The 24,541-nt window shown below is 33.9% G+C and overlaps 3 protein-coding genes and 1 long non-coding RNA gene across 7 annotated transcripts in view; 2 read left to right on the top strand and 2 right to left on the bottom strand.

Moving 5' to 3' along the window:
* Positions 1-4,095, top strand: part of LOC101745987 (glutaminyl-peptide cyclotransferase) — a 24,564-nt gene extending 20,469 nt beyond the window's left edge. The window contains exon 5 of the mRNA XM_012691040.4: positions 261-4,095. Within this exon, the coding sequence (XP_012546494.1) occupies positions 261-412 (152 nt within the window). The 3' untranslated portion in view covers positions 413-4,095. The remainder of the gene's footprint in view (positions 1-260) is intronic.
* On the bottom strand, positions 3,945-13,409 carry LOC101745751 (uncharacterized). Of its 2 annotated transcripts, XR_009975316.1 has the most exons (7): positions 13,066-13,409; positions 12,211-12,370; positions 10,168-10,342; positions 9,202-9,392; positions 7,676-7,864; positions 4,404-7,589; positions 3,945-4,324 (listed from the first exon to the last, which is right to left on the bottom strand). XR_009975316.1 is itself a non-coding variant. In XM_004921930.5 (6 exons), the coding sequence occupies exons 2-6, from the start codon at positions 12,349-12,351 to the stop codon at positions 6,897-6,899; spliced, it is 1,389 nt and encodes a 462-aa protein (XP_004921987.1). In that variant the 5' UTR covers positions 12,352-12,370; positions 13,066-13,409; the 3' UTR covers positions 3,945-6,896. The 2 variants fall into 2 exon arrangements, 1 of the variants encoding a protein (XP_004921987.1); XM_004921930.5 differs by having other exon boundaries at positions 3,945-7,589.
* Positions 13,410-14,049: 640 nt separating this feature from the next.
* Positions 14,050-15,154, top strand: LOC134200411 (uncharacterized). The gene is made up of 2 exons (XR_009975317.1): positions 14,050-14,250; positions 14,736-15,154. It is a non-coding gene; the product is annotated as an uncharacterized LOC134200411 (long non-coding RNA).
* A 1,559-nt stretch (positions 15,155-16,713) lies between these two features.
* LOC101745599 (probable enoyl-CoA hydratase, mitochondrial) lies at positions 16,714-24,076 on the bottom strand. 3 transcript variants are annotated; one of them, XM_038016633.2, is made up of 6 exons: positions 23,723-24,076; positions 22,291-22,464; positions 21,134-21,282; positions 19,618-19,822; positions 18,270-18,457; positions 16,714-16,948 (listed from the first exon to the last, which is right to left on the bottom strand). In XM_038016633.2, the coding sequence occupies exons 1-6, from the start codon at positions 23,829-23,831 to the stop codon at positions 16,883-16,885; spliced, it is 891 nt and encodes a 296-aa protein (XP_037872561.1). In that variant the 5' UTR covers positions 23,832-24,076; the 3' UTR covers positions 16,714-16,882.
* Positions 24,077-24,541: the final 465 nt, after the last annotated feature.

Here is a 24,541-nt window from a genome sequence, read left to right on the forward strand (position 1 = left end):
AGTTCTAAGGTCTTACTTTTAACAGTACAACGGCTGCCCCGCCCTTCCAACCGAAACGTATTACTGCTTCACGGCAGAAATAGGCAGGGTGTTGGTACCTACCCGTGCGGACTAACATGACGTCCTACCGCCAGTAATTACGCAAATTATAATTTTGAGGCCTTAGAACTTATATCTCAAGGTAGGTGGCCCCGTGTTCGGCGACCCTTAATAGCAGGGTTGCGCTGATATTTATATTCTTTTTTTTTTTTTTGTTTTAGACGTGGACATCTTGCACGTGATTCCGTCGCCTTTCCCCAGCGTGTGGCACACGGCGGACGACGACATGACCGCCCTCGACTTCAACACAATAGAGAACCTAAATAAGATATTCAGGGTGTTTGTTGCGGAATACCTCCACGTCACCCCCTAACGGTACGCGAACGATTTAAAACGTATTCAAATCAATAGAAATATTAGTGAACGAAAACAAAAAAAAATTGTAACTGTATGATATTTCGTAGCGGACCGTAGAGACAAGGCTAGAAGCAGAAACTGGGTTGTCTTGATAATAGATAATATTATATAGACATTTTTATTTTAGTAATTAATTATCGCTTCATTATTGCCTTTTATGTAATGTGTAACATTAGAAACGCAAAATTATATAAAACATGTCTTGTTGTGATGTGATTTTTAATAACATATTTATTGACGTACCGTTTTTGTAGGAAAGCAACTTTTTTTTTTTTTAATGATAATGTTCAAATTTTTATTTCTTAGTTAAACTGACGTTACGTTATTATCGTGACTGGAGTACGACGTCTGGTACTAATTTGTTACCGAGGAACGATAATTAAATTTCTATAGTAAAAGAAACGCCCTGTACATTAAAGTAATTTAAAGTAAGCGGTAATAATATCGATCAAACTTTTAAATCATCCTGTATATAGATGGGTGAAAGGCTATTTGGTTTAAGCGACATGTTTGTAATATTACAGGAGAGCCATTTAAAGTTCTTTTTTTTCTAATTTGAATTCTAATGAATTACGTACTCAACAAATGTTCACTATTAACTTCCACGGTGAAGGAATAACATCGTGTAATAAAAGTGAAACCCGCAAAATTATAATTTGCGTAATTACTGGTGGTAGCACTTCTTGTGAGTCCGCGCGAGTAGGTACCACCGCCCTGCCTATTTCTGCCGTGAAGCAGTAACGCGTTTCGGCTTGAAGGGTGGGACAGCCGTTGTAACTACACTTGAGACCTTGGAACTTACATCTCAAGGTGGGTGGCGCATTTACGTTGTAGATGTCCATGGGCTCCAGTAACCGCTTAACACCAGGTGGACTGTGAGCTCGTCAACCCATCTAAGCAAAAAAAAAAGTTTAAAATTTGGAAAAAATTATCATAACAATTTCTTCTTTAGCTATTTGAATGGAGTAAACTTAATTGAAGTTCAATTAAAAACATCGAACTGTTGATGCTAATATCAGATAAAACGCACCTTTAATTACAAAGATAAATGTCGCGTGTTAAGCAAAATGGCGCTTAAGCTAAATAGCCTTTCTTCGCTCCTCGATATAATAGAGCTTGGTCAAAAGATTAAGCGAATTTCAATTCATCATCTTATTAATAGTTAATCTTTTATGCGCGTTATAGCTATATGTAATATTTATTTTAAGAACGATCTAGATTAATTTAGTTCGGCTTGCTATTGCGATGGTTGTCAAAGAAATTTTTTTTGTTCGGAACTATCTAAAATAAAACACGTGCATTCGTTAAAATGAGCATTTTGGCAAGAGAAGCGTCTAAGCTCTATCACAGACAAAAGTTGTATCTTTTATTTTATGGCATAGACAATGATTTTTATATAAACTACCAATTTCTAATATTATATTGAATGGTACCATAATCGATCATAAATTTGTGGCCTTTTTTCTATAGGTCTGTGATGCCAATTTTATTGACCACATAAAATTATATTACTGATTTGAATTATTTTTACGAATCAATCAGCTCAGATTGATATTTATTTATGGCTCTCATCTGTCATTTTTAATGGCAGATTTTGAAAACGATTGGCAAATGAATACTTATGCAAAGATTAAAATGGTCTTTTATATATATTTATGATTCAAACACATTCCCATTGGCGATTTTTTTTTAGTAGACTCTGTGTTCGAAAATTATCTTTTTTTTTTATAGATATGTTAAACGAAACCTTCTTCTTCTCTAACTGATGATAAATGAAAAATAGAAACAAAATGTGTTTTCGGTTAATATTTTTCTAGGTAAATGCTTAGCTAGAGTGTTTACGGCTATTTACAAATCGGAAAGCCCGATTGTTATACAGCGGGCGGATAAGACGTTTATCCATCGAGTTAATAAACGGATGCTTTCAGGGTCCGGTGTCAGGGCCGGGCGGGAACGCGCCCCAGTTCCATAATTTGCTGTACAACTCTGTATTTCAACTAGTGTAATTTGATTGGCTCCTTATGACAGTAATACGATTAAATGTCATTCCTTAAGTTCGGCTTCGATTTGAGAAGTTACAAAATTAAGAGACAATGTTTCGCTTCCTTTTTTTATTTTACAAAAATCGATTCTGCCTTTTATATCGATTTGCTCGGAAATATTTACGAACAGACTAAAATCGATTTTACCTTTTAGATCGATTTGCACGAAAATATTTGATTAAATATTTACATACAGACTAAAATCGATTTTACCTTTTAAATCGATTTGTACGGGCCAAAGATAACCCATAAAATGTTCGATTGAATTTTTAAAAATGGTCCGCGATGATCCCCCTTAGTTTATTGTAACTGGAAGTATTCAATGTAATATAATTTTATAGTAAGGTGACGTAAAAAGCTGTATTTTACTACAGGCTTTGAAAATGGTCAAAGCATTTATAATAAGACATCAGAAATTGTGAACATCCGACTTTATGACTCTCGCGTCGAGCATTGTTCAACGTTATTCCACGTGGCAACTAATATCTTAGCTTATGTACTTACGCATTATATTAGTCATACATTCCATTCGTTGATTATGTTAGAAACGCCTTTATAATATTATATTTTATTTTAATAAATTCTAGCAAGTAAGAGTTGAATTATATTAATATTTATACCTAAACATTCCTCGCAACTTATGATCATTTGGGAACTCAAAACTTTTAAACTATATGAAACTAATATAAAAATAACTGAATTAAATGCGATTTTAAAAATATATGAACGGCAAAACATATATAACGAGAGATCGCCTTAATCCCAGTTATTAAGAAAGTAACTGTGTGTTCATGAGTGCTCAAGTTTGGCAGCTGATTAATAACAATGATATTGTTAAATAGATTTTTTTCGGCATAAAATCTGCCAAACTGTAACTGCTAAAAATTGGTGAGCAATTTATTTATTTTTTTAAACGAATGTTAGCTAATGTGAGTTAACTTCGTGAGCAACTTGTACCTGGAAAATAGATTTTTAACTATTTTTATATATTTTAAATTTAACTGACTACTTATTGGTAGTGTTATAGTTTTATATAGTTATTATATTATATATTGACGCGGTTACAGTTAAACTATAAATTAATTCAACTAGTTTTAGTTATTAAGGGGAAAAACATATTTTTTTTATATTATTTATTATTATATGTATTATATCTGTAGCGGGTTGGGTACGCCGCTAGTGTTGTCATCTCCACGAGTGATGAAAAGGATAAATACTTTTGCAATTATACTTGCTTTTTTGCAATTAAAAAGATAATTCAATACTCAAACGAGGTTTTCCTCAAATTTGGCCTAAATATTATACATTTGATTAGCAAATGCGATTTGGTTAAAAATTTTCATTTGTAAATTAACAAATATGTATTTATATTATGTAAAAAAATCCTTTATGGATACTAGTTCGTTTTACGAGGCATATTGTTACCTAACAAATAAAACAAAAATATTGTTGATCATAGACAAATTTATTTAACAAAATATATAGATATTTAACATTACTTCGAGGGTAGAAAAAAAAAGAAAAAAAAACGTTGGCTTATTCGTATTTTAAGAAAATTGTTAAATATATTAAATGAATATAAAAGGAAGAAAAAAAACGTATTTTTATTTCTTTGAAATAAATTATCACTCATTTCTTTTGAATAATCTATCCGATGATATTTATTAATCTTCCCAGAACATATTATTACGTGAAATTTCACAAGTAGACTTGTTTTCGCAATATTTATTAGTCGTACACTCTATTATTTATTTTAAAAAATTACAAACGTTAACTATGTACTAGATATTATATTAAATTTATATTCTCAGTCGCACATCACTAGTCTACATCAAGGATTTTGTTTATCACGAGCCAGCGACGATGGGCATAGGGTATTCTTGTCTATTCCAACAATTTCTAGACCTAATTTTAATTTTTGATGCATATGTTTTTCATTACGTAATAAAATACAATTTTGTTCAAATACATACGTCATATACATAACATGAGCACTTATTATACGAACAGTCGAAGTCATTCCGTTTCACACTGCGCCACATTGGTACTATCATGAAAACCCAATTGCATTAGTACATCGGTTTTGGAAGTTCGAGAATGGATTGCGTCAGGACTATCCGAGGCGGCTGCAAATACACGATGCCTGTGCTTAAGATTGAATTTTCGACTGACATTTAGAATTTTTAGAGTTGCGCTACCCGGAATGTGTACCCCGGGTGGGTAGGCACGTCTCTCCTATTTATTTTTGCCACAACGTAAGCTTATCCCTATTTATTTTTGCGACAGCGTAATCACAATTTCTGGTGTGAAAGATCAGGCACGTTATGTATTAGGACTTCAACCCAAAATTTCTAAGTTGTGGTTTTCGTTGTAGGGATGGGATCCGGTAACCACTTAACGCCAGGTGGCCCGAGAGTTTGGCTATTCATTAAGAACAACAATAAATCTTGATTACGACCCGAATGATAGTTACTGAAGAAGATTCACAATTGTAATTGGTATTGACATAATTGCGACCAAGTACATTTTGCTATGTACGTATTATAAATTAGAAATAATGCATTCATGGTAATTTATTTCGTAAAAAATAAATTTATTTCATTATCTATATATGCAATAGCAAAAAGAGTTAAGTACAGTTTAATTTTCTCCTCTATTGTTTGTATTTAAAAATCACAAGTGCAGTTCAGTGTTTCCAAGGATTGAAACTTCGTCACGCGTCATTCGACATAATAATCCAGTGTTCTCAAACGTTTTTTGTCACCACACTACTGTTGTAACAATTTCAAATTTTGACAGCACACAAAGGAGAAGATAAGTTTAAACATTGTTTATTTATCTATAATGACACATATAAAGTAGAAAATATTATAATAATAGTATTGAATTTAAAATACTGTAAACTTTACAAACAGTATATTAATGAAATGATTAATTACAAGTTAGATAGTTCATTGTAATAATAATTTTAATGGGAAATTGGTGTGAGAAATATAATTTGAGAATCACTGCCCTAACTACTAATGAACAAATGTGAGACAAAATTATTTTCATAAAACTAAATACTTAAAATTCAATTACAAAATACTAAAATTTGCTTTTTTGTCAAATTGATTTGAAAACGGAAAAACGTCCAATAATTATAATAATTTCCTTATTTTAGGCATTCAGAGATAGCATGTTTTGTAGATAACAAATTAGTAAAAAAAATTATCAAAAACTATGTTAAAATTATTCAACTATGTATTGCATTTTTAATCTACTAACTTAAATGTTATAACATAACGAATTTTACTAACAAATATGATCTTAAAAAATTCTGTACATTATATTTGCTACTCATCAAATTAAAATACATAACTTAATTAAAAACAATACAAATACTTTATTTCCGTAGTCAAAGGAATGAAAAAAAAAAGAAATTGCAAACATTACATTATGTACTTAAATTAATTATACCTTTTAAAAAACGCATGTTTTATTTCATTAATATATCTGTTAATGCATTAATTGATTTATCTAAACCCAAGGATCGAAGTGTGAGGCTAACAGTCGCCATTGTTCGTAATAAAATATGATAATTAAAAAATGCAATAATTGTGTGGGTGAAGATGATGATGAAAAAGAAAGTTGACATTTATTGGTCACGTGGAACCACTCCGAAAATTTTGGTTATTGTTTTTCAGTTTTGGTTTGCTGAATTATATATGAATTAAATAATTTATGTGTATAATATATTAGTAATTTTGGAAAACTGAAAAAACGATAAAAAAAAACATTCGACATTTCTAAAACCATCAATTCAATAAACCATCATCAATAAATAAATAAAAATTATTATTCATCAATCAAGTAAGGATGGCGTGGATGTCCTTTATAGTCTATAAGATATAGTAAAGATTTTTCATAAAATAAAATACACAATTGACATTAAAAAAAAGTACTGTCATAGAATATTCTAACTAGTGCAATTTATTGAATGACAGTCCCATTTCATTTCCCACTTCTGTTCACCGATGAAAAGTTTAAAATGTTAATATTTTAAAATACATAAAATCAAACGGAAATATCCTTCAGCTTTGGGTTTACTGTGCACAAGCTTATCTTAATTAATTGTCATTTTTTGGACTATACTATGGTAAAAGTTTGCGCGTTCGAAAACCAATGCTCAGAAGAGGTTAAAAGAAGAATATCGTCGATTTTATTTTTAGAACTGTTTTTTTTTTATTGGCTTAAGCGGGCACAGGACGAGGCACTTGGTTTTAAGCGGTCACAAAAACTATGCGTACAATTTGTGTGCCGCAAAACGACAAATAAAATCTTTAAATCGAATAACAGCTTCTATTGAAACGAGAACTCACTATTGAATCACCGACGATACAGATAGAACAAATATTTTTAAAATAAACTATCCAGCAGCGAGCCTTTGAATTTGTCGTATATTTTATGTTCGTATTCCTTCATTATCGTGTCTATACTTTTGTGACTCTGTGTACTGTCATTTGGATCGTCAACTTCAGATTCTTCTACACTCATTTTATGATCATCAATTACTTCATTATCGTCTTTATTTAATGATACTTTATTTGTAGTATCTACTGTATTTTCTGATACTTTATTTGTATTATCTACCTTATTTAAAAGTAGATTACAACTGTTTTTAGTTTCAGATTCAATATTTTTTATTTGATCATCATTCACTAAATCACTTTCTACATTTATAATCGCTTGTTTTACATCATTATAACTAATGTTATTAAAACCTATCATTTCATCGAGTTCAAACAGATCTACCGAGTCCATATTATTAACAATCTTATCACACAATTCGGGTACTTTCACTTCGGAACATGGTTCTTTGAACGTTTCAACATCCATTTTTAATTGATCTCCAGTATCATTAACACCATTTTCACTCTTACTATTATCATTCTTATTTGTTACATCAGCATTATTATGTTTAATATCACTATTTACTTTAATATCATTATCATCATCATCGTCATCTATAATTGCACGTTTAGTACGTTTTATTTTAGTACCAGTTATGTCCTTTCTCTTTCTTGATTGTTTGACCGAAGTACTAGGTTTCTAAAAACAACAGAATGCTTTTAAAATTTTAATCTTAAAGTACGGTGTTTTCGGTGAGACTCGTAAAGATGTACACAGAATCTTACCTTATTAACAGAAAAAGGCGTTAAGAAATCCTCACTCCTCTTCAAAAACTCTTCGGTGAAAGCATCGAAGAGTATCGTTTTGGTTACGTAATCAGATGCATCACCATCATTGATTTTGAATTTATCGATTTCTACTTTTTCTTTTGGAAATAACCAACTGTATACCCCAGAGAATAGATCTAGATTTTTCTGGAAGTGCAAAATAAAGACGATTAACAGATTTGTCTATCAGACTGTCATAATTTTCGCTTAGACTCGCTGGTGTAGTAGTTAGTGGCCCTGACTGTTGTGCCGAGGGTCGTGGGTTCGATTCCCACATCGGGCAAAGATTCGTGTGATGAACAGGTTTGTTTGCTCTTTGTCTGGGTGTTTATTGTCAGTATATGTATTTATTTAAATATCTGTTTATCAGTCTCTGGTACCCATATCATAGGGAATCGTAATCTGTGGCTGGATGACCTTGAGTGATTTGTTCCCAGTTATAATATATTTATTTATACTGATATAATTAAAACTAGTTTTATGGTTTAATCGTGAGTTTTTTTTAATTATCATTTTATTATTATTTTGGACATTTCAAAGACTACAGTGATAATCTTAAATAAGGTAATGTTATTTTGATTAGGTCTACGAATCGCGAAAACCGTAGAAAATAAGATACTGATAGCTGGATTGCGGCTAAAAAACTTTATAACATTAACATTTTCATTAAACTGCCTAATAGATGAACAATTTTGCTGAAACGCGACAGTATTCTTTTGTTTTGTATTAGTTTTATTTTATTTTATTACATGTATTTTTCAATAATATCAATATGTGAGTGCTTCTATTATTTATAGTAATCAGCATTATCTACTTAACATTCTTGTAATAAAAGGTTGGGGAAAAAGTCTTCGCATTATAGTATGTATGAACTTGTAATAAAACTATTTCGGTCTCTTCAGAATTCTTTAGGCAGTGTAAGGTTAACATCACGAGAGGATTGCCAAAACCAATTGTCGCGGTATTTTGATCAGAAGGCCCAAAATTTCTATAGCAATAGGATCATGTCCCTACCTACAAGATGGCAAAAAGTTATCGAACAAAATCGTACCTACATACTTTAAGTTAAATGTAAATAAACTATATTTAAAAATGTTGAGATTTTTTTTTAAAAATGCGAAGAAACTTTTTCCCCAACCTATTACTTATATAGATTTTTTTTAAATCATATCGTTCTCGATTTAGGGTTTTTTTATTGTCCTTGTTAATAGAAGAGTATACACCCCATCTGATGGACTTCACTGATACCAATGGCACAGTCAAGCTGCAGGCAGGTAGTGGATTACCACTACTGCCTCTTGTGAAACACTATTATGTTACAAAAATGTTAATTCTTAGACTTAATATGTGACCATGTTCAAGTTGGATCTCACAGGTACGATTATAAATAACGTCAATTTTATTTCAATATTTAATATTATTGAATAAATTAATTTTGTGTTAAAAACTAATTAAAAAGATTTCAATTGTTCGATCAGACTTACTTTCATTTCTACGGATGTCATCCATATCTTGAAGTTGCATCTGTATGAAAGCTTCAACATTTCCTTTGTGACGATATCGTTGTCAATTATAATGACACTTCTCTGTCGGCTGGTGAATGCTTGAAGATTCTGCATGGTGTTTATAAAAACAAACTTCTTCTTGTAAGGATTAAAATTCTCAATACACACTTCTGAAAATAATAGAAAACTATATTAGATTAAATTGATGATGTTCTGTAATTAGATATTTTGATCTTAGATAATGCGCAATGTGTTTTATATGTCAATACTGCCACTGCTATTCTCGTTGAAATGGTGTAATAGTTCATACATGATTTAAAGCCTCATGTCTAAGGATGAGTCAGTGAATTTCATATTGTGATATGAGCTCCAGTGACCACTTAACACTAAGTTAGGCTTTTTTTTATTGCTTATATGAGTGGACGAGCTCACACACCTGTTGTTAAGTGGTTACTGGAGTCCATAGACATCTACTACGTAAATGCCGCCACCCACCTTGAGATAAGAGTTCTAAGGTCTCGGTATAGTTACAACAGCTGCCCCACCCTTCAAACCGAAACGCATTTCTGCTTCACGGCTAAATTAGGATGGGTGGTGGTACTTACCTGTGTGGACTCATAAGAGGTCCTAACACCATCGATCGATGCGATGCGACCGTTCACCTTTTTTTATCGTTGATAGCTTAAAGGGCTAATCAAAATATGCAAGGATTGGTAAGCGAGCTCGACCACCGGTTTTTCACCCGAGAGAACTGACTATAACTAGCCCTAGTAAGAGCAGTGTTTCGTTGAATCTACCACCGGATCGGAACGCGATCCACTAAGAAGATTCGACGAGAAACTCAGTGGGTTCTGTCTAAGGGATCATCTTTGAAGAAAATCGCAATCACAACTAACTCATAGCTGTATATATTTCCTATAGCCAAAGATATTTTATTAAATATACCATCATAGAAATCAGTCCACTCCCTGAAGTGTTCCAGCCAAATGACTGCATCATTGTCATTGCAGATGATCAACACCGAGTCCTCAAGAGCATGTCTAATTGCTTTTATGAATAAGACAACTTGTAATTTTTTTCCATAACCTGATGGATCATTTAATATTATACCAGGGTTTTTCTGAAAGGTGAAAAGTATATATACAAAAATAAAGCACATATCAGTGAAGATTCTCAGACTAAAGTAAGTACAATATGCAGTCTCTCTGTGATTGTTTCGCTTGTGTTCTTCAGTGCAGTAATTGTTTCATAGTAGTAAAACTAAGTGCATGATAGAATCAGGGTTTCATTACCTGGGTTAGGACAAGGTCATTTATAGGGTAGCTCCTTAAGATTGTCTTAGAAATCTGTTTAAGAATGAGTTTAATGATGATGTTATTATGTGTACAAAAAACAAAATGTTTACTGCAGTTGAGGCTGGCGGTTAGTCATAGTTCTATAACACAAACAGTATAATATGAATGTCACCACTCATCTCCAAACTTGAAGTTGAAATCTCAATTTTTATATATAATATATAACTGTCCGAGTAGAATGCATAACTCCTTTGAAATGAATATATACGAAATAGAGGAACATGTGTGCTCTCAGCATATGTAATACTAAAAATCTAAAAAATAAATAAATTTGCATAGCTTCTACTCCTGGACATGTTGGGAGCAAGCAAGTTGATCTACCACAAATAAATCTCATTATCTGGACAGATAAAGTAATTATCACCTACGAGGCTTATCTATACTAAACATCAGAGGCAATGTTTACAATCTAATATATAAAATTCTCGTGTCACAGTTTTCGTTGCCATACTCCTCCGAAACGGCTTGACCGATTTTGATGACATTTTTTGTGCTTATCCGGTATCTATGAGAATCGGCCAACATCTATTTTTCATCCCCCTAAATGTTAGGGGTAGTCCACCCCTAATTTTTTTTATTTATTTTTTAGACAAAATTTTTAATTTCTATTTTTTTATGATACAGTATATAAAAATACATACAACCCTAAATTTTCACCCCTCTATGATCAACCCTTATTATTTATTTGCTAATTAAAAAATTTAAAATTTTTTGCGAGAATTTTGTTTTTATTTTGCCATGACGTATAATAAAAAAAATCATATTACTCTGAAATTTTCACCCCTCTATGATCAACCCCTATTTTTCCACCCCGATTAATATTTCTTTTTCTATGCACAAATCTGCAATAAGGTTGCAAGATGGCAATCAAATTTTATAATTGTAGTACGATAAGTTCTTATTCAGAGTTTACAATGTCAAGTTCCTTTAATTATGATTTTTTAAAAATTGAATTTGATCTCCCGCCCTCGCCGGTCGACTACTGATCAACTATCAATTGATCAGCTATCCCCGCCAGGTGTCACCACTCATCCAGCAAACATCACGTAGTAGGGATGAGGACGAAGCCGGTCTCCTGTCTTACTTACTCACTATACATCATAGATTATACACTTAATATATAATTTGAGAGCTATACAATACTATACATTTTTCAGCCATGTTTTTTTGGTTTTATTTGTGTATCAATAGTATGTTCAGTAGGTCTGAGAATCGGCTACTATCTATTTTTCATACCCCTAAGTGAAAAGGGTTGTCCACCCCAAACATTTATTTTTTATTTTAATTTTTTGGATATTTTTTTTGTTTATAATGAGGTATTATGTGGTTAAATGAGGTTTTTTTTGTACAGTAGAATTTCCCTAGAAATCTTATTTAAGGCAACACAACGTTTGCCGGGTCAGCTAGTTTATTATAAAATTTAAGAAAGTTGAGAAAAAAATTTACAAATCTTCCGACATTAGTTTTTTTACGCTAAGACTGTTCTTATTTGCTAATTCAAAGAACAAAAAGATAAGTTTCACCATTAATACAATATAAATAGTAATATACTGTCATTCTAGGAATATAAAAAGTGCTGTTTATTTATTTGTGATCAATTCAATAAGTATCATACAAAGAATGTTAAACTTACCAGTTCAAATTGTCTGTAAATAAATCTAATACCATCTCTTTGGTGCTGTGGTAGATTACAGTTGTCTATATAGACTCCATTGCCGTCTTTGCTGAGATACAGTCTTCTTCTAGGACTACTCAAATTCATTACTAAAGACATTTTTATTTCATTTCATCTACTGTAAAATGAAAATATTCAATTATAAATTCAAATTATGTTACTTGAATTGTTAATTGCATTTTATTTATTTGAACATTTCATCAGTAGGAGTCTAGCAACATCAGAATTCTGTGACATGTGTCTAGTTATTGTAAGTTTCAAATTTATATAACACAGAAATGAGGTTTCTCAGAGAAAATTTTAGAAATTTGTAATCTTCTAAAATCAACAAAAGGACCTTGTGTTTTGTAAAATAATAATGATAAAACTTTATATTGACTCTGAGAATTTTTCACTGAGTATTGACCAATAAGGCTTAGAGTACATAAACATTCTTAGTAATTATTTTATTTAATTATGAACACATGCTGTCAAAATTAAGTTTCATAGGTTCAGGGTGTTGAACTTGGTGCATTAGTTAGTTGAAGACAAGTATTTGTTTTGTTTTTTTATTATTTATCTATTATTATTTGGTATAGGCTAAATCCCTACCTAATAACTACATATTTACTATAATAATAATATACTTGTTCAGAAAACACACTGCATGTTCAAACCTGTATTTACAGTAAAACTGACTTGAATTGTAAATTTAAATCTTGTAATAGAAGAGTTAATTGTATGTCTAATTTAGCTTGTTTATTATGGCTGTAGGTTTCATTATATGCGTTGCATATTGCTTACTGTGTACAAAAAAATGTAGAAAAAAGTTACCTTTTAAATATTATGAAGCAATGTTTTGATTCAACCTATGTAATATAGATAAAGTCATGATCAATATGTATAACATTTCTAGATAAAACAGCGCTACGAACACCGAGACACTAGTTTTGTGCACTTCAGTGTCCTGAAACTCTTGCATGATATGCCGATTACGGTAAACATGATCCCAAAACATGGAAACTGTATTGTCACGATGCACTTGTTTCATTCGATATAAATAATTTATATTCTTGCATTTAGATACTCATGATGAAAGTTTCATAACTACCATTGTTCCACGAGTTAGTATTCACTATTTACTGAACTTAAAGAAGGAATCTTGTTTGAAGTATTTTATTTTTTTTTTTTTTTTTTTCTTCTTTTTGGACCCAACACCAAGTGTTATTTGCCACTTTCAAAATAAAGGTTAGGAAGCAAAAAGCAAATCAGAAAATATAAGTTATATAAGGTTTAGGCAGGAAAATTGGATTAGGATTAATATAATTAGGAAGAATAAATAATATATATAATTATAATTTTAGTTTAAAACTGTTGAGGAATAAGATAATAATTTTATAAATAACTGGGTCTACTGTATGTAATAAATAAGGTACAGATATAGGGAAAGGAATACTAAGTGATGATAAAGAACTATATAGAAGTGAATGATCAAAAAGGGGACATGAAAGAATAATGTGATTTAAATCGCCAATGTCCGCACCGCATTCACACTTATTGCTATCCAGCACTCCGATCGTCGCTAGATGTGCCGGACTACATGTGTGGCCTAATCTCATCCGTATCAAACTGGAAGTCTCATGGCGTTTAAAATTATATTTGTAGAACCATGGTTTGGAAGGAATGGTTGGTTGTACCCTTCGGTAATATTTCGCTTTATCGCCATTATACCACTGTGCACTCCAAGCATTATTCAAATATGTTTTAGGGAGGCTAACTAAATCATGACTATAATTTTTGAAACTATAAATATCACCACAATTGATAGCCTCGTTTGCAATTCTATCAACTATTTCATTTCCTTTAATTCCGCAATGGCTAGGTATCCATACAAATGATACTGTAAGATTTTGATCCATACATCTCATTAACAATTTTCTGCAGTCTAAGAGAATAGGGTAAATAGGTTGAGATTTAAAAGGAAATTTTGCAAGAGCCTGTAAAGCACTCTTTGAATCGGTTAGTATTAATGTTTTCTTTAGTTTAAATATTAAAATGTATTCTATGGCCTTGTATATTCCAAAACATTCACCAGTGAACACTGATGTTTCAGATGGTAATTTTATCTTTTCAACTATTTTTGATTGCGAATGATAGACTCCTACACCAACACAACCTTGAGGGTGTTTAGAAGCATCTGTATATATATGGTTATAGTCATTCCAATCTTGGTCTATTACGAAATTAAAGTTAGTATTTGGTTGCGGTTGGTACTTAGAAACACCCATGTCAAGATGAATATCCGGCTTTAAAATCAATGCCTTATAGTTTACACAAAATAGAGGGAAAATATGAGAGTGATGAGTTGGAGTTTGAATAGACAAATATTTTCTATAGCTAATTATTAAACATGGTAACTGTTTATGTTTCCAAAATGAAGAGGATTCTATGAGCTCATTTAGAGTTTTAAGTTTGGTAATAATGTGATTATTTTGGATTTGTAGGGATTTGAAAACGAATTTATCAGATAAATATTGACGTCTCAAATGAAGAGGAGGATCAACACATTCTACCTGTAATGCTGTAACAGGACTAGATTTCATGGCTCCAGTGATAATTCGGAGCGCTTTAGACTGTATAGAGTCTAGTTTTTTGAAAGCATTCACATCCCCTGGTTGAAGTAAAAAAGTACCATAATCTAAAACTGATCTTACTATGGCATTATATAAAAGTTTTAAATTGAATGGGTGGGCACCCCACCATACACCGGCAAGAGAACGCAAGATATTCATATTACTCAAACACTTGTTTGTAATGTAATTACAATGTTGAATTCCATTTAATTTTGAATCTAAAATTAAACCTAAAAATTTAACATGACTGTTTACAGAAATTAATTCATTCTCATAGAATATATTAATTGGAGGAAGAGAACGTTTTCTAGAGAATACAACAATAGAACTTTTGGAGGCAGAAAGGGAAAGTCCATTATTATCTAACCAAGATTTAAGAGTTAGAAATGAATTCCTAAGGGATAAGCAAGCCTTATGTATGTCTTTATTGCAAGTGTACATAAGGAGGTCATCAGCATATTGAAGAATTCTTACTTGATTTCCAAGGGTCTCTTCCAAATCACAAGTGTATATATTGTATAAAATTGGACTTAACACAGATCCTTGAGGGAGACCTCTCCATAAAGTTCTAGATTGTTGTGAATCTGAGGAGGAAGTATTTTATTTACCCTTAGTTTATTTATGTACTGGCTCTATAATCAAATATAATCTATGACCAAACTAGTGATGCTGTTTTGCTCGGTAAGTATCGATGCCACAAAAACTTTCGTTGACCTTTATCGATATACTAGCTTTTGCCCACGACTTCGTCCGCGTGGAATAGTTCATAAATAATGCTTTATTTTAGAACAAATTTGGTTAGCATAAAAAACGTTATAGTGAGCCAACCTTAACATATAGACATGCTGTCGCGGACTTTTTTTTAGATCTGTTAAAGGGGAACAATTCTGTCATACATTATTTTAGCGAAACTAACCGTTTCTGCAGCGCACGCAGCGGAAGCTCTTAAAAGGAAAAAAAACCCGATTTTGAAACATTCTATATATCAACGATAAAAAAAACTAAAAAGTACGCTTTTTTACAAAATCCCACTAAAAAATAGTAAATAAATCTTAATAAATTTGAATTAAAAGTGATTTTATTGTAAAAAAAGTAGTTATAAATATTTTATGAACAGAAATGAGTAGAAGGGTTTGATAATATCCTGAAAAGCACCCCATTTTATTAGTTTTTTTAAACTTTTTTTTTTCATTTTTTAGTTGAATTTAAATTTTTTCATAAATATTTTTTTAACTTTTTTTCAAATATTGAATTGTCATCGGTCCTTATTAAGTATACCTTTCCAGTTAAACCGACGTTTTGAAGGGGGTCAAAATCATATTCAAAGATTCCGTTACATACTAACGTCTGAAGCCAATAATAAAAGCGTATTAATATGGCACTTTTGGATTAGTTTCAATTGTGTATTACGTATATTTGACTCTTTTGGATGTCAAGGTTGCTGACCATTGGCCTATACGTGTAAAGACCAAAGTTTTATCCTTCTCTGCTATGATATAGAAAAAAATGAAATTGCATCTCATTTTAGTGGCTGTAATTCAAAGAGATTTAAATGGGTTTTTGAAAAAAGCAAAAATCTTCGATTTTTTTTTGTTCTTCCTCCAACCTACGATTTTTTTATTTATTGCTTAGATGGGTGGACGAGCTCACAGCCCACCTGGTGTTAAGTGGTTACTGGAGCTTATGGACATCTACACGTAAATGCGCGACTCACCTTAAGATATAAGTTCAAAGGTCTCAGTATAGGTAGTTAAATCATATTAAAGCTAAATCATATTGATTAGGATAGTATCGATTTAAAAACAATATTTTGGATTCAATAGGCTAATTGCAAATAAATGGAGACTAGTTAAAAATAAATTCGTTTATTTCAGTGTATAAAAAGATTTTGCACGATTTTTTTTGTCAATATATAAAAGTTATAAACAATATTATACTTCCCACTTAATTTCACTTACTGCCTAACAAATAACAAAACATTTTCAACAACATAGAAAACTTGAAAATAAAGGAAAGATTTATTCATTCTTGAAATTCGGTGGTCTCTTTTCAACAAATGCTGTCATACCTTCTTTGCGGTCCTCCTGAAAATTAATTTAATTTAAAATGAATATAACATATATACATTATTTTAACTGATTTCAAAAAAAGAATTAGGTTATCAATTCGCCTTTAATTATGATGTATGCGAATCAATTCCTATATTCGCGATCTAATCGGTACATCGGTACATACACATTGATAAAAAGGATTCGAATACCTATGTAGGTATCCGACCGAATATCTTTTGTAAGCGCGCTGTCAAATGAACTAATAAAAAAGTAAAATAGTCCTTATTACAACTATGCCTAAAGTATGTTTTTATTTTGTCTCCTAAGAACGTATCCCCACTAATCCCATATATTATGTAAATTACAATTACATATTCACGGTTTCTGTATTCGCGGTATATTTACTGAACATATACGCCTTTTCGAGACAGCAGCACGACACGAGAACCCTCTCATCGTGGCCGCCGGGAACTGCATTCCCGATCCTGCGGACCGAATGGAAAGCAGTCGACGTCGCCCCAAACATGTCATTACGGATCCTCCCGATCCATTAACGCTGGTTTTAGGTACCCCAACCACCGATCATCGTTCTCGTCGAATCCATCGCTTGCGACGAAGGGCTCTACGAGTGAATTAACCCACAGACACAGCCCACTGAGTTTCTCGCCGGATCGTCTCAGTGGGTCGCGTTTCCGATCAGGTGGTAGATTCTGCGAAACACAGCTGTTGCTAGGGTTCGTGTTAGCAACATCATCAGGGCGAATCTAGAATAACCTCTTGAGGTTACTAGAATAGGTAGAAAAAAACATATACCCCGCGAATATAGAATTTGTACTGTACATTTTTGTAAGTGAAACGATTCGGATGACTTTTAATTTGCAAGCTGGTACTTCTTATGAGAAAGACGATATGGGTAGGAGGAGAGTGAGCGAAGAAATGGTATATGATAGAAGAGTATGGAAGGAGAAAACATGTTGCGCCGACCCCAGGTGACTGGGAGAAGGGCAGGATAATGATGATGATGATGGTACTTCTTATGAGGTCCTCGTGATTAAATTTTATCAAAATCTGACTAACGGTTTACGAGTTATCACAAATAATGGATATTTAATTTACTTCGGATATATCGATTAGATTAGATTCGGTAAGATTCTTATTTTATTTTGTTGTAGGTAGTCTGTTTTCATTTTTATCCAAATATTGGATTATGTTGTAATAAATAGCAGCTATTCTGAAGGTAAACATGAAGACCCAGAACTTTTAGTTCAGAACTGTAAAATATGGTTACAAATGTTATGTATGAACTACTTTCATTTAATGATTTGGGCGTGTAAAAGGCAAATATGAGACTAACCGTAGCAAAGGTTCCATAGAAGGTGGACTTCTCAAACTGCAAGCCCGATTTGAGGGTGGTCTCGTAAGCTTGGTTCACAGCTTGTTTGGCCAACTTCACAATTAACGGGGAGTGGGTTCCGATCCTTTCAGCCAGCTTGATGGTTTCTTCTAAAAGTTTTTCCACTGGGAATACTTTACTGACAAGACCTGAATATGAAGATTTTGTTGTTTAATTTAAAGGTTAATAAAAACTTTAATACCTAATACCTTTTTTTTTTTTTTTTTTTTTTTTTTTTTTTTTTTTTTTTTTTTTTTTTTTTTTTTTTTTTTTTTTTTTTTAACGCTGGGGAATCCATTTACGGATACCCGGTCGAGGGGGGTAACGAACCGGGTTATGTCGGACTCCGGCGCCTCCTGAGAGGAAGAAGGGGAGAAGAGAAGGGCCGAGGTCCTTCACCTCCCCCAATTTCTCACAGGAGACTACGCCTTGAAAAAGGCGCGCGAAGCACTTGCCCCGCAGAACGACTACCGACTAAACCCCATCGAGCTCCACCACACCGACTACACGAAACTTACGGTACCGCGATGCGCGCCGAAAGTCTCGCCTTAGGCGGTACCCGTACCAATGTTAAGACGGGATTTCATCCCCGGGAAAATCCCGTAGAACCTCGTCTCGGGCGACACACCGTGAGCGGCGCACAGGAGCCACCTTGCACCGCTTCACCACCGGACCAACAGTCGAGTGCCGGGAGCCCCCGCACCCGGCACTCGATAGTCCCTACGAGGGCTGAGCGGCGGCCTCTCGCACGCGCCGTCCACCCCGCCCTCTGCGCTGAGGAGCCGAAGAGGGATCCCATTCCCTTTCGCGCTCCTCAGCCTCACGAAGCGCCATGACCAAGTCACAGAACCCAGCCATGGCCTCCCACGAACTCCGGTCCTCTACCATACGGGCGACGATAGCCCTCAAAGAGAGGTATAATGATTGTTATAAATGTTAAATACTAATGGCAAACTTGCGTATATTTTATAATAAATCTTTTAGTTTTTATTCCTAGTTTGCACTAGTATTCTATCATTGCATTGTTATATCTGTAATTATTATAATGTATACTTTCAATTCACGACATGTCCCTCAGTCAGGTGGAGTAATGACGTGCAAAGGACTAGCAAGAAATAAATAAGAAGAAACGAAAACCGGTTCAGTGGTGTAAATTGAGGGAGGCCTATATCCAGTAACTGTAGCAGCAGCAGGTAGTGGGCGGCTGCTGCTGCCGAGGATGATGATACTGTACAAACTTCCAATAACATCTCAAAAGATGGTAACACTGTGCTATCTCACCATATTACTAATGAATTAATAATATTACCCATTTTCTCGGCTTCATGAGCATCAAAGAAGTTTCCTGTCAACACGATCTCCATTGCTTTCGACTTGCCAACGTATCTGGGAAGACGCTGGGTGCCTCCGGCTCCGGGGATGGTGCCAATGTTGATCTCGGGCTGACCGAATTTCGCCTTTTCGCCGGCATAGATGATATCGCACAGCATTGCCAGCTCACAACCACCTCCAAGCTGCACGGCATCAAAAATATAGATTTTAAGTAAAATTAGCAAGTTGGTGCTTACTGACTTTCTCGCCGGAACTTCTCAGGGGGTCACGATTCCGATCCGGTGGTAGATTCTGTGAAGGACTTCACAATCACAAATAAAAACGTCGTTGTGTGAGTAATAAACTGATAAGAAAGTGTTTGTTAAGCATTACGACTGCTCGTGTTCAAATCCTGTAGTAGTGTAATGAGGAGTAGGGAGGAGAGTATTTTTTTCCTAATAAATTCATAATTATAATAGAACATGTTCATGAAAGACTTCTCCAATGAATTCTAGAAATAACATCATTTAATAAAAATCAGATACCACAAGAAGGCAATTATTTATATAGATAGTAAAGGTTACAATAACGATGAATGTGATGTAACAATGCATGTTATCTCAAAACGTTATCATGTAATCACAATCGTGCACAGAAAATGAACAGGCCATTTATGTACAGTGTGTTCTTGTCGTTAACAATGTCAATTAACTATTAATAATAACTATTAATATCCTGCTAATCGAGAACACTCCTTATGTTACTTAAGACTTCTGTAAAAATCAGAAGTTCAGACAGGTACCAAGTAAGTATTAATATCCTGTCTATTCCTACGGCAGTCATGGGGTCCTGTTTGAAGGATAGTTGTAATGCAATTGAGACTTCAACCTCTCGTTTCAGGTGGATGATGGTATTCATGCTGTAATTTCTATGGCTACGGTGACTACATCAGATTGGACTATTGTTAGGTAATGTTGCCCACTATTAGTAAATGTCCTTCTTCACTAACTTGGAAATTTAAAATTACTATATACTATGAAACTAGCTGTATTCGGGAATAGCAAAACCAGTTATTGTGGTGAGTAACACATAAGTCCATCTGTAGATGTTTGTGAGCTAGATAGATGTTTGGTAGATAGATCAAACTAGACCGGTTATCTAATTTACTTGAAACATCTTTTTTTTATTGCTTAGATGTGAGGGCGAGCTCACAGCATGCCTGGTGTTAAGTGGTTACTGGAGCCCATACACATCTACAACGTTAATGCGCCACCCACCTTGAGATATAAGTTCTAAGGTCTCAGTATAGTTACAACGGCTGCCCCACCCTTTAAGCCGAAACGCATAACTGCTTCATGGCAGAAATAGGCAGGTTCAATTTTACTAACATTATACTATATATCCACTAAGAATGGTTCTGTTCTTTTCGTGTCTTTTTGAAAATCTTTAAGCCCATTACTGGTCAACAGCAAGAACCACTTCATAAATTAACATTATAATGAAATGCAACATACAGCGAAACCATTAACAGCGGCAATGATGGGCTTCCCACAGTTGGAGATGTCCTCCCATTCACGAAGGAAACCCTGTTTTGTGTTGCTGCTGTATGTATTGTTTTGCATCTCCTTAATATCAGCACCAGCCGCAAACGCCTTCTCGTTACCTGTCAGTTAAATAGTCAAAATGCAGTGTACGTGTTTCGAATGCTATTATTTGAGTGACTTCACAGTATAAGTTTATACCAGCAAAGTTTTAAATAACTTTAGCTCTTACTGTTGACATTACTAATAATATATGGCAATAATAAATAATATTTGCGGTAGTCAGCGGCTTGGCTCTGCCCCTGGCATTGCTGAAGTCCATGGGCAACGGTAACCACTCACCATCAGGTGGGCCGTATGCTCGTCTGCCTACAAGGGCAATAAAAATAAAAAATAATAATATTTCAGATCTTCGTTCAAGATGCGGTTTATTAATTTGCTAACACATAAATGTGATTTGTTCTTTAACTAAAACAATAGTCATTGTCTAATGGTTGAGATGCCTGGTGCATTTGTACCAATTTGGTACAGGTAAGACTATGACTATGAAGTCGTCGTGGCCTAAAGGATAAGACGTCCGGTGCATTCTATGTAGCAATGCACCGATGTTCGAATCCCGCAGGCAGGTATCAATTTTTCTAATGAAATATGTACTAGACAAATGTTCACGTTTGACTTCCACGGTGAAGGAATAACATCGTGTAATAAAAATCAAACCCGCAAAATTATAGTTTGCGTGATCACTGGTGGTAGGACCTCTTGTGAGTCCGGACGGGTCGGTACCACCACTCCACCTATTTCTGCCGTGAAGCAGTAATGCGTTTCAGTTTGAAGGGTGGGGTAGCCGTTGTAACTATACTGAGACCTTAGAACTTATATCTCAAGGTGGGTGGCGCATTTGCGTTGAAGATGTCTATGGGCTTCAGTAACTACTTAACACTAGGTTGGCTGTGAGCTCGTTCACCCATCTACGAAATAAAAAATAAAAAAAAAAATCATATCCTGCAGGTAGATAGATACTAAACATTCTATGCAAAAATTAAGTAAAGGGTGTTCACGACTGATTCCTACAGAATGCATAACATAAGTTCTGGAAAATTTATCTAAGTGTTGATGTTTATTTGAATTACCAGTGATGATGATGGCAGCAATGTTGCTGTCGGCGTCAAAATCATTGACTGCCTTCCCGAGTTCGACAAACAATGGTTTGCATAGAGCATTCAGTGCCTTTGGGCGGTTTAACTGAATGAGTCCGACATTCTTCTTGGAGCCGACCACCTCAACCTTGATGTTCTCGTATGATGCTGTTAAACAACCAGTTATATTTCATTATGTATGTTCACATCTCTGAGTATTGCACATGGCAATATTATCATTATATTAGAATTAACCACATTATTTCATGTAACGTCACAGATTTGCAACATGCCATTTTTGTCATATGTTTGTGTGATTTAAGTTCTACTTGTTTGCTCACACTAAGTATTTTTACCTTTAAAATACAAGTCTCTCTTAAAGAGAATATCAAGCTTAAAAATTTAGATGACATTAAATTCAATTAACTGATTCAAAGAAAAAAATATGATAAAAAGAATTTAGTTTCATAATAAAGAGGTCTTAGATTTAATAAATAAATTATACTATTGAATCTTTAATTACATTCCAAATTTGAAAACTTTAAATATTGGAGCCAGTCTTCATACTTACAATACTACACAACTACACAAGCCAAAATAACACAACAAAAGAACATGGTTAAACTTTTTTTATTGCCCTTATGGGCAGACGTGTACAGCTCAATTGATGGTAAGTGGTTACCGTCGCCCATGGACGTTAGTAATGAAAGGGGCAGAGCCAAGTCACTGGCTACCTTTATATACTCTCCACAGGCCTAGTTTAAATAAGAACATGTCATAATGGTCAGGAAGCACTGTAGAAGCAGCTCATTCCAAAGCCAAATGGTGCATGGCAAAAAAGATCTTTGAAGGCACAGGACTATAGATGAATGCATTGTTTGTAGGTAGTATGGATGAACTCTACTCCGGTGGCGGCTAGTGCAATGTTAAAAACATGGTTAAGATAATGGGATCATCACCAATAATTGCCCCAACACGAACATTTTAACTGTGTAACAGTGCTTGCAGTACAGGACATGTTAGTCCAATTTCATGATAAAGGAATGAAATTGGGCATCATCTGCCCATTTGCAGGGTTAAAAAACAATTTTTTTTTTTCACAAAACTTTCTTGTATTATCGTTTTGGAACTTTCATCTGTGTTCGTTTGTAGATAATAGTACATATACCTACCTACCTACCAGGGACATGGGTCCTGGCGAGGTGGTCGCGAGTTTCTGGTTAAAATATATATTTTATGGAATATTTTAGCTTTGGCACATGTTATATAATATTATTAAAGTTCATGTAAATAAATTTACTTTGATATTTGTGAAGGACCTTTGGTACTATGATTCGTAGTACGCAAATGATTTACAAGTTCCAAATTCATACTAGATATATGTTGTATTTAACGCAACTGCTAAATGCAAGCCGTGCCGAGTTACCTGTGCTATAAAACTTTATGGATGCTTGGCTTGTTGCGGATACCACTTTGCACTTGTTCAGTACATTCTTTCCCAGCAAAGCACGAGTTACAGTAGCGACAGAAGCCATTTTAAGAAATATGAACCACCAAGTACTAGGATTTATGCAATACTAATGATAAGGACAAAGGCACCGGCGAGTATGACACTCGTGAACTTTGATACATACGCCGGTGCGATAAAAGATAACTACAAATTGTTGCGAAGCGAAGTGATAACCATAGATTAGTTATTTGGTAGGTATAAAGGTAGACGTTGAAGAGAGTTAGAAAGGGCTTGCCTACTCTGTTAACGGAGATCTACGCTGAATTATTTTTGTAATAAGAGAAAACCTTTACTGAATATAAGGTTTTAATAAGCTAAAATTAACAGTAAAATTTGCTTTGATTACATTAGGTACATTGACAAATAACGAATAAAATAGATTGACAATGACGTCAACTTATGGCTAATAATTTCAATTAAGAAGTTTACATCATTCTCCCGCACTATTTTAAAACATAATCTTTTAAAAATCCTGGCGTTTTATGGACGCGACCAGATCTACGAAGTGTTGGCTCCGGCGGTGGTGATGATGGTAATTCTGTCTCTAGCTCTCTGTTATTATCAAGTACCACAGGTCCCGTTTCATTAGATGAAGGAATCTCCAAGTTTTGGTCTTCTGTTTCCGGAAGTGGTTCTGCGACGTTATGATAATCAATAGTGTGTTCATTATCTATTCGCAGATCTACCCTTTCTGAACCCAATGGTGCTAGATGACGATTCGACACTGTTGTTTCT

This window comes from Bombyx mori, chromosome 17 (genome assembly GCF_030269925.1).
Source record: "Bombyx mori chromosome 17, ASM3026992v2".
In the NCBI taxonomy this organism is placed as follows: Eukaryota; Metazoa; Arthropoda; class Insecta; order Lepidoptera; family Bombycidae; genus Bombyx; species Bombyx mori.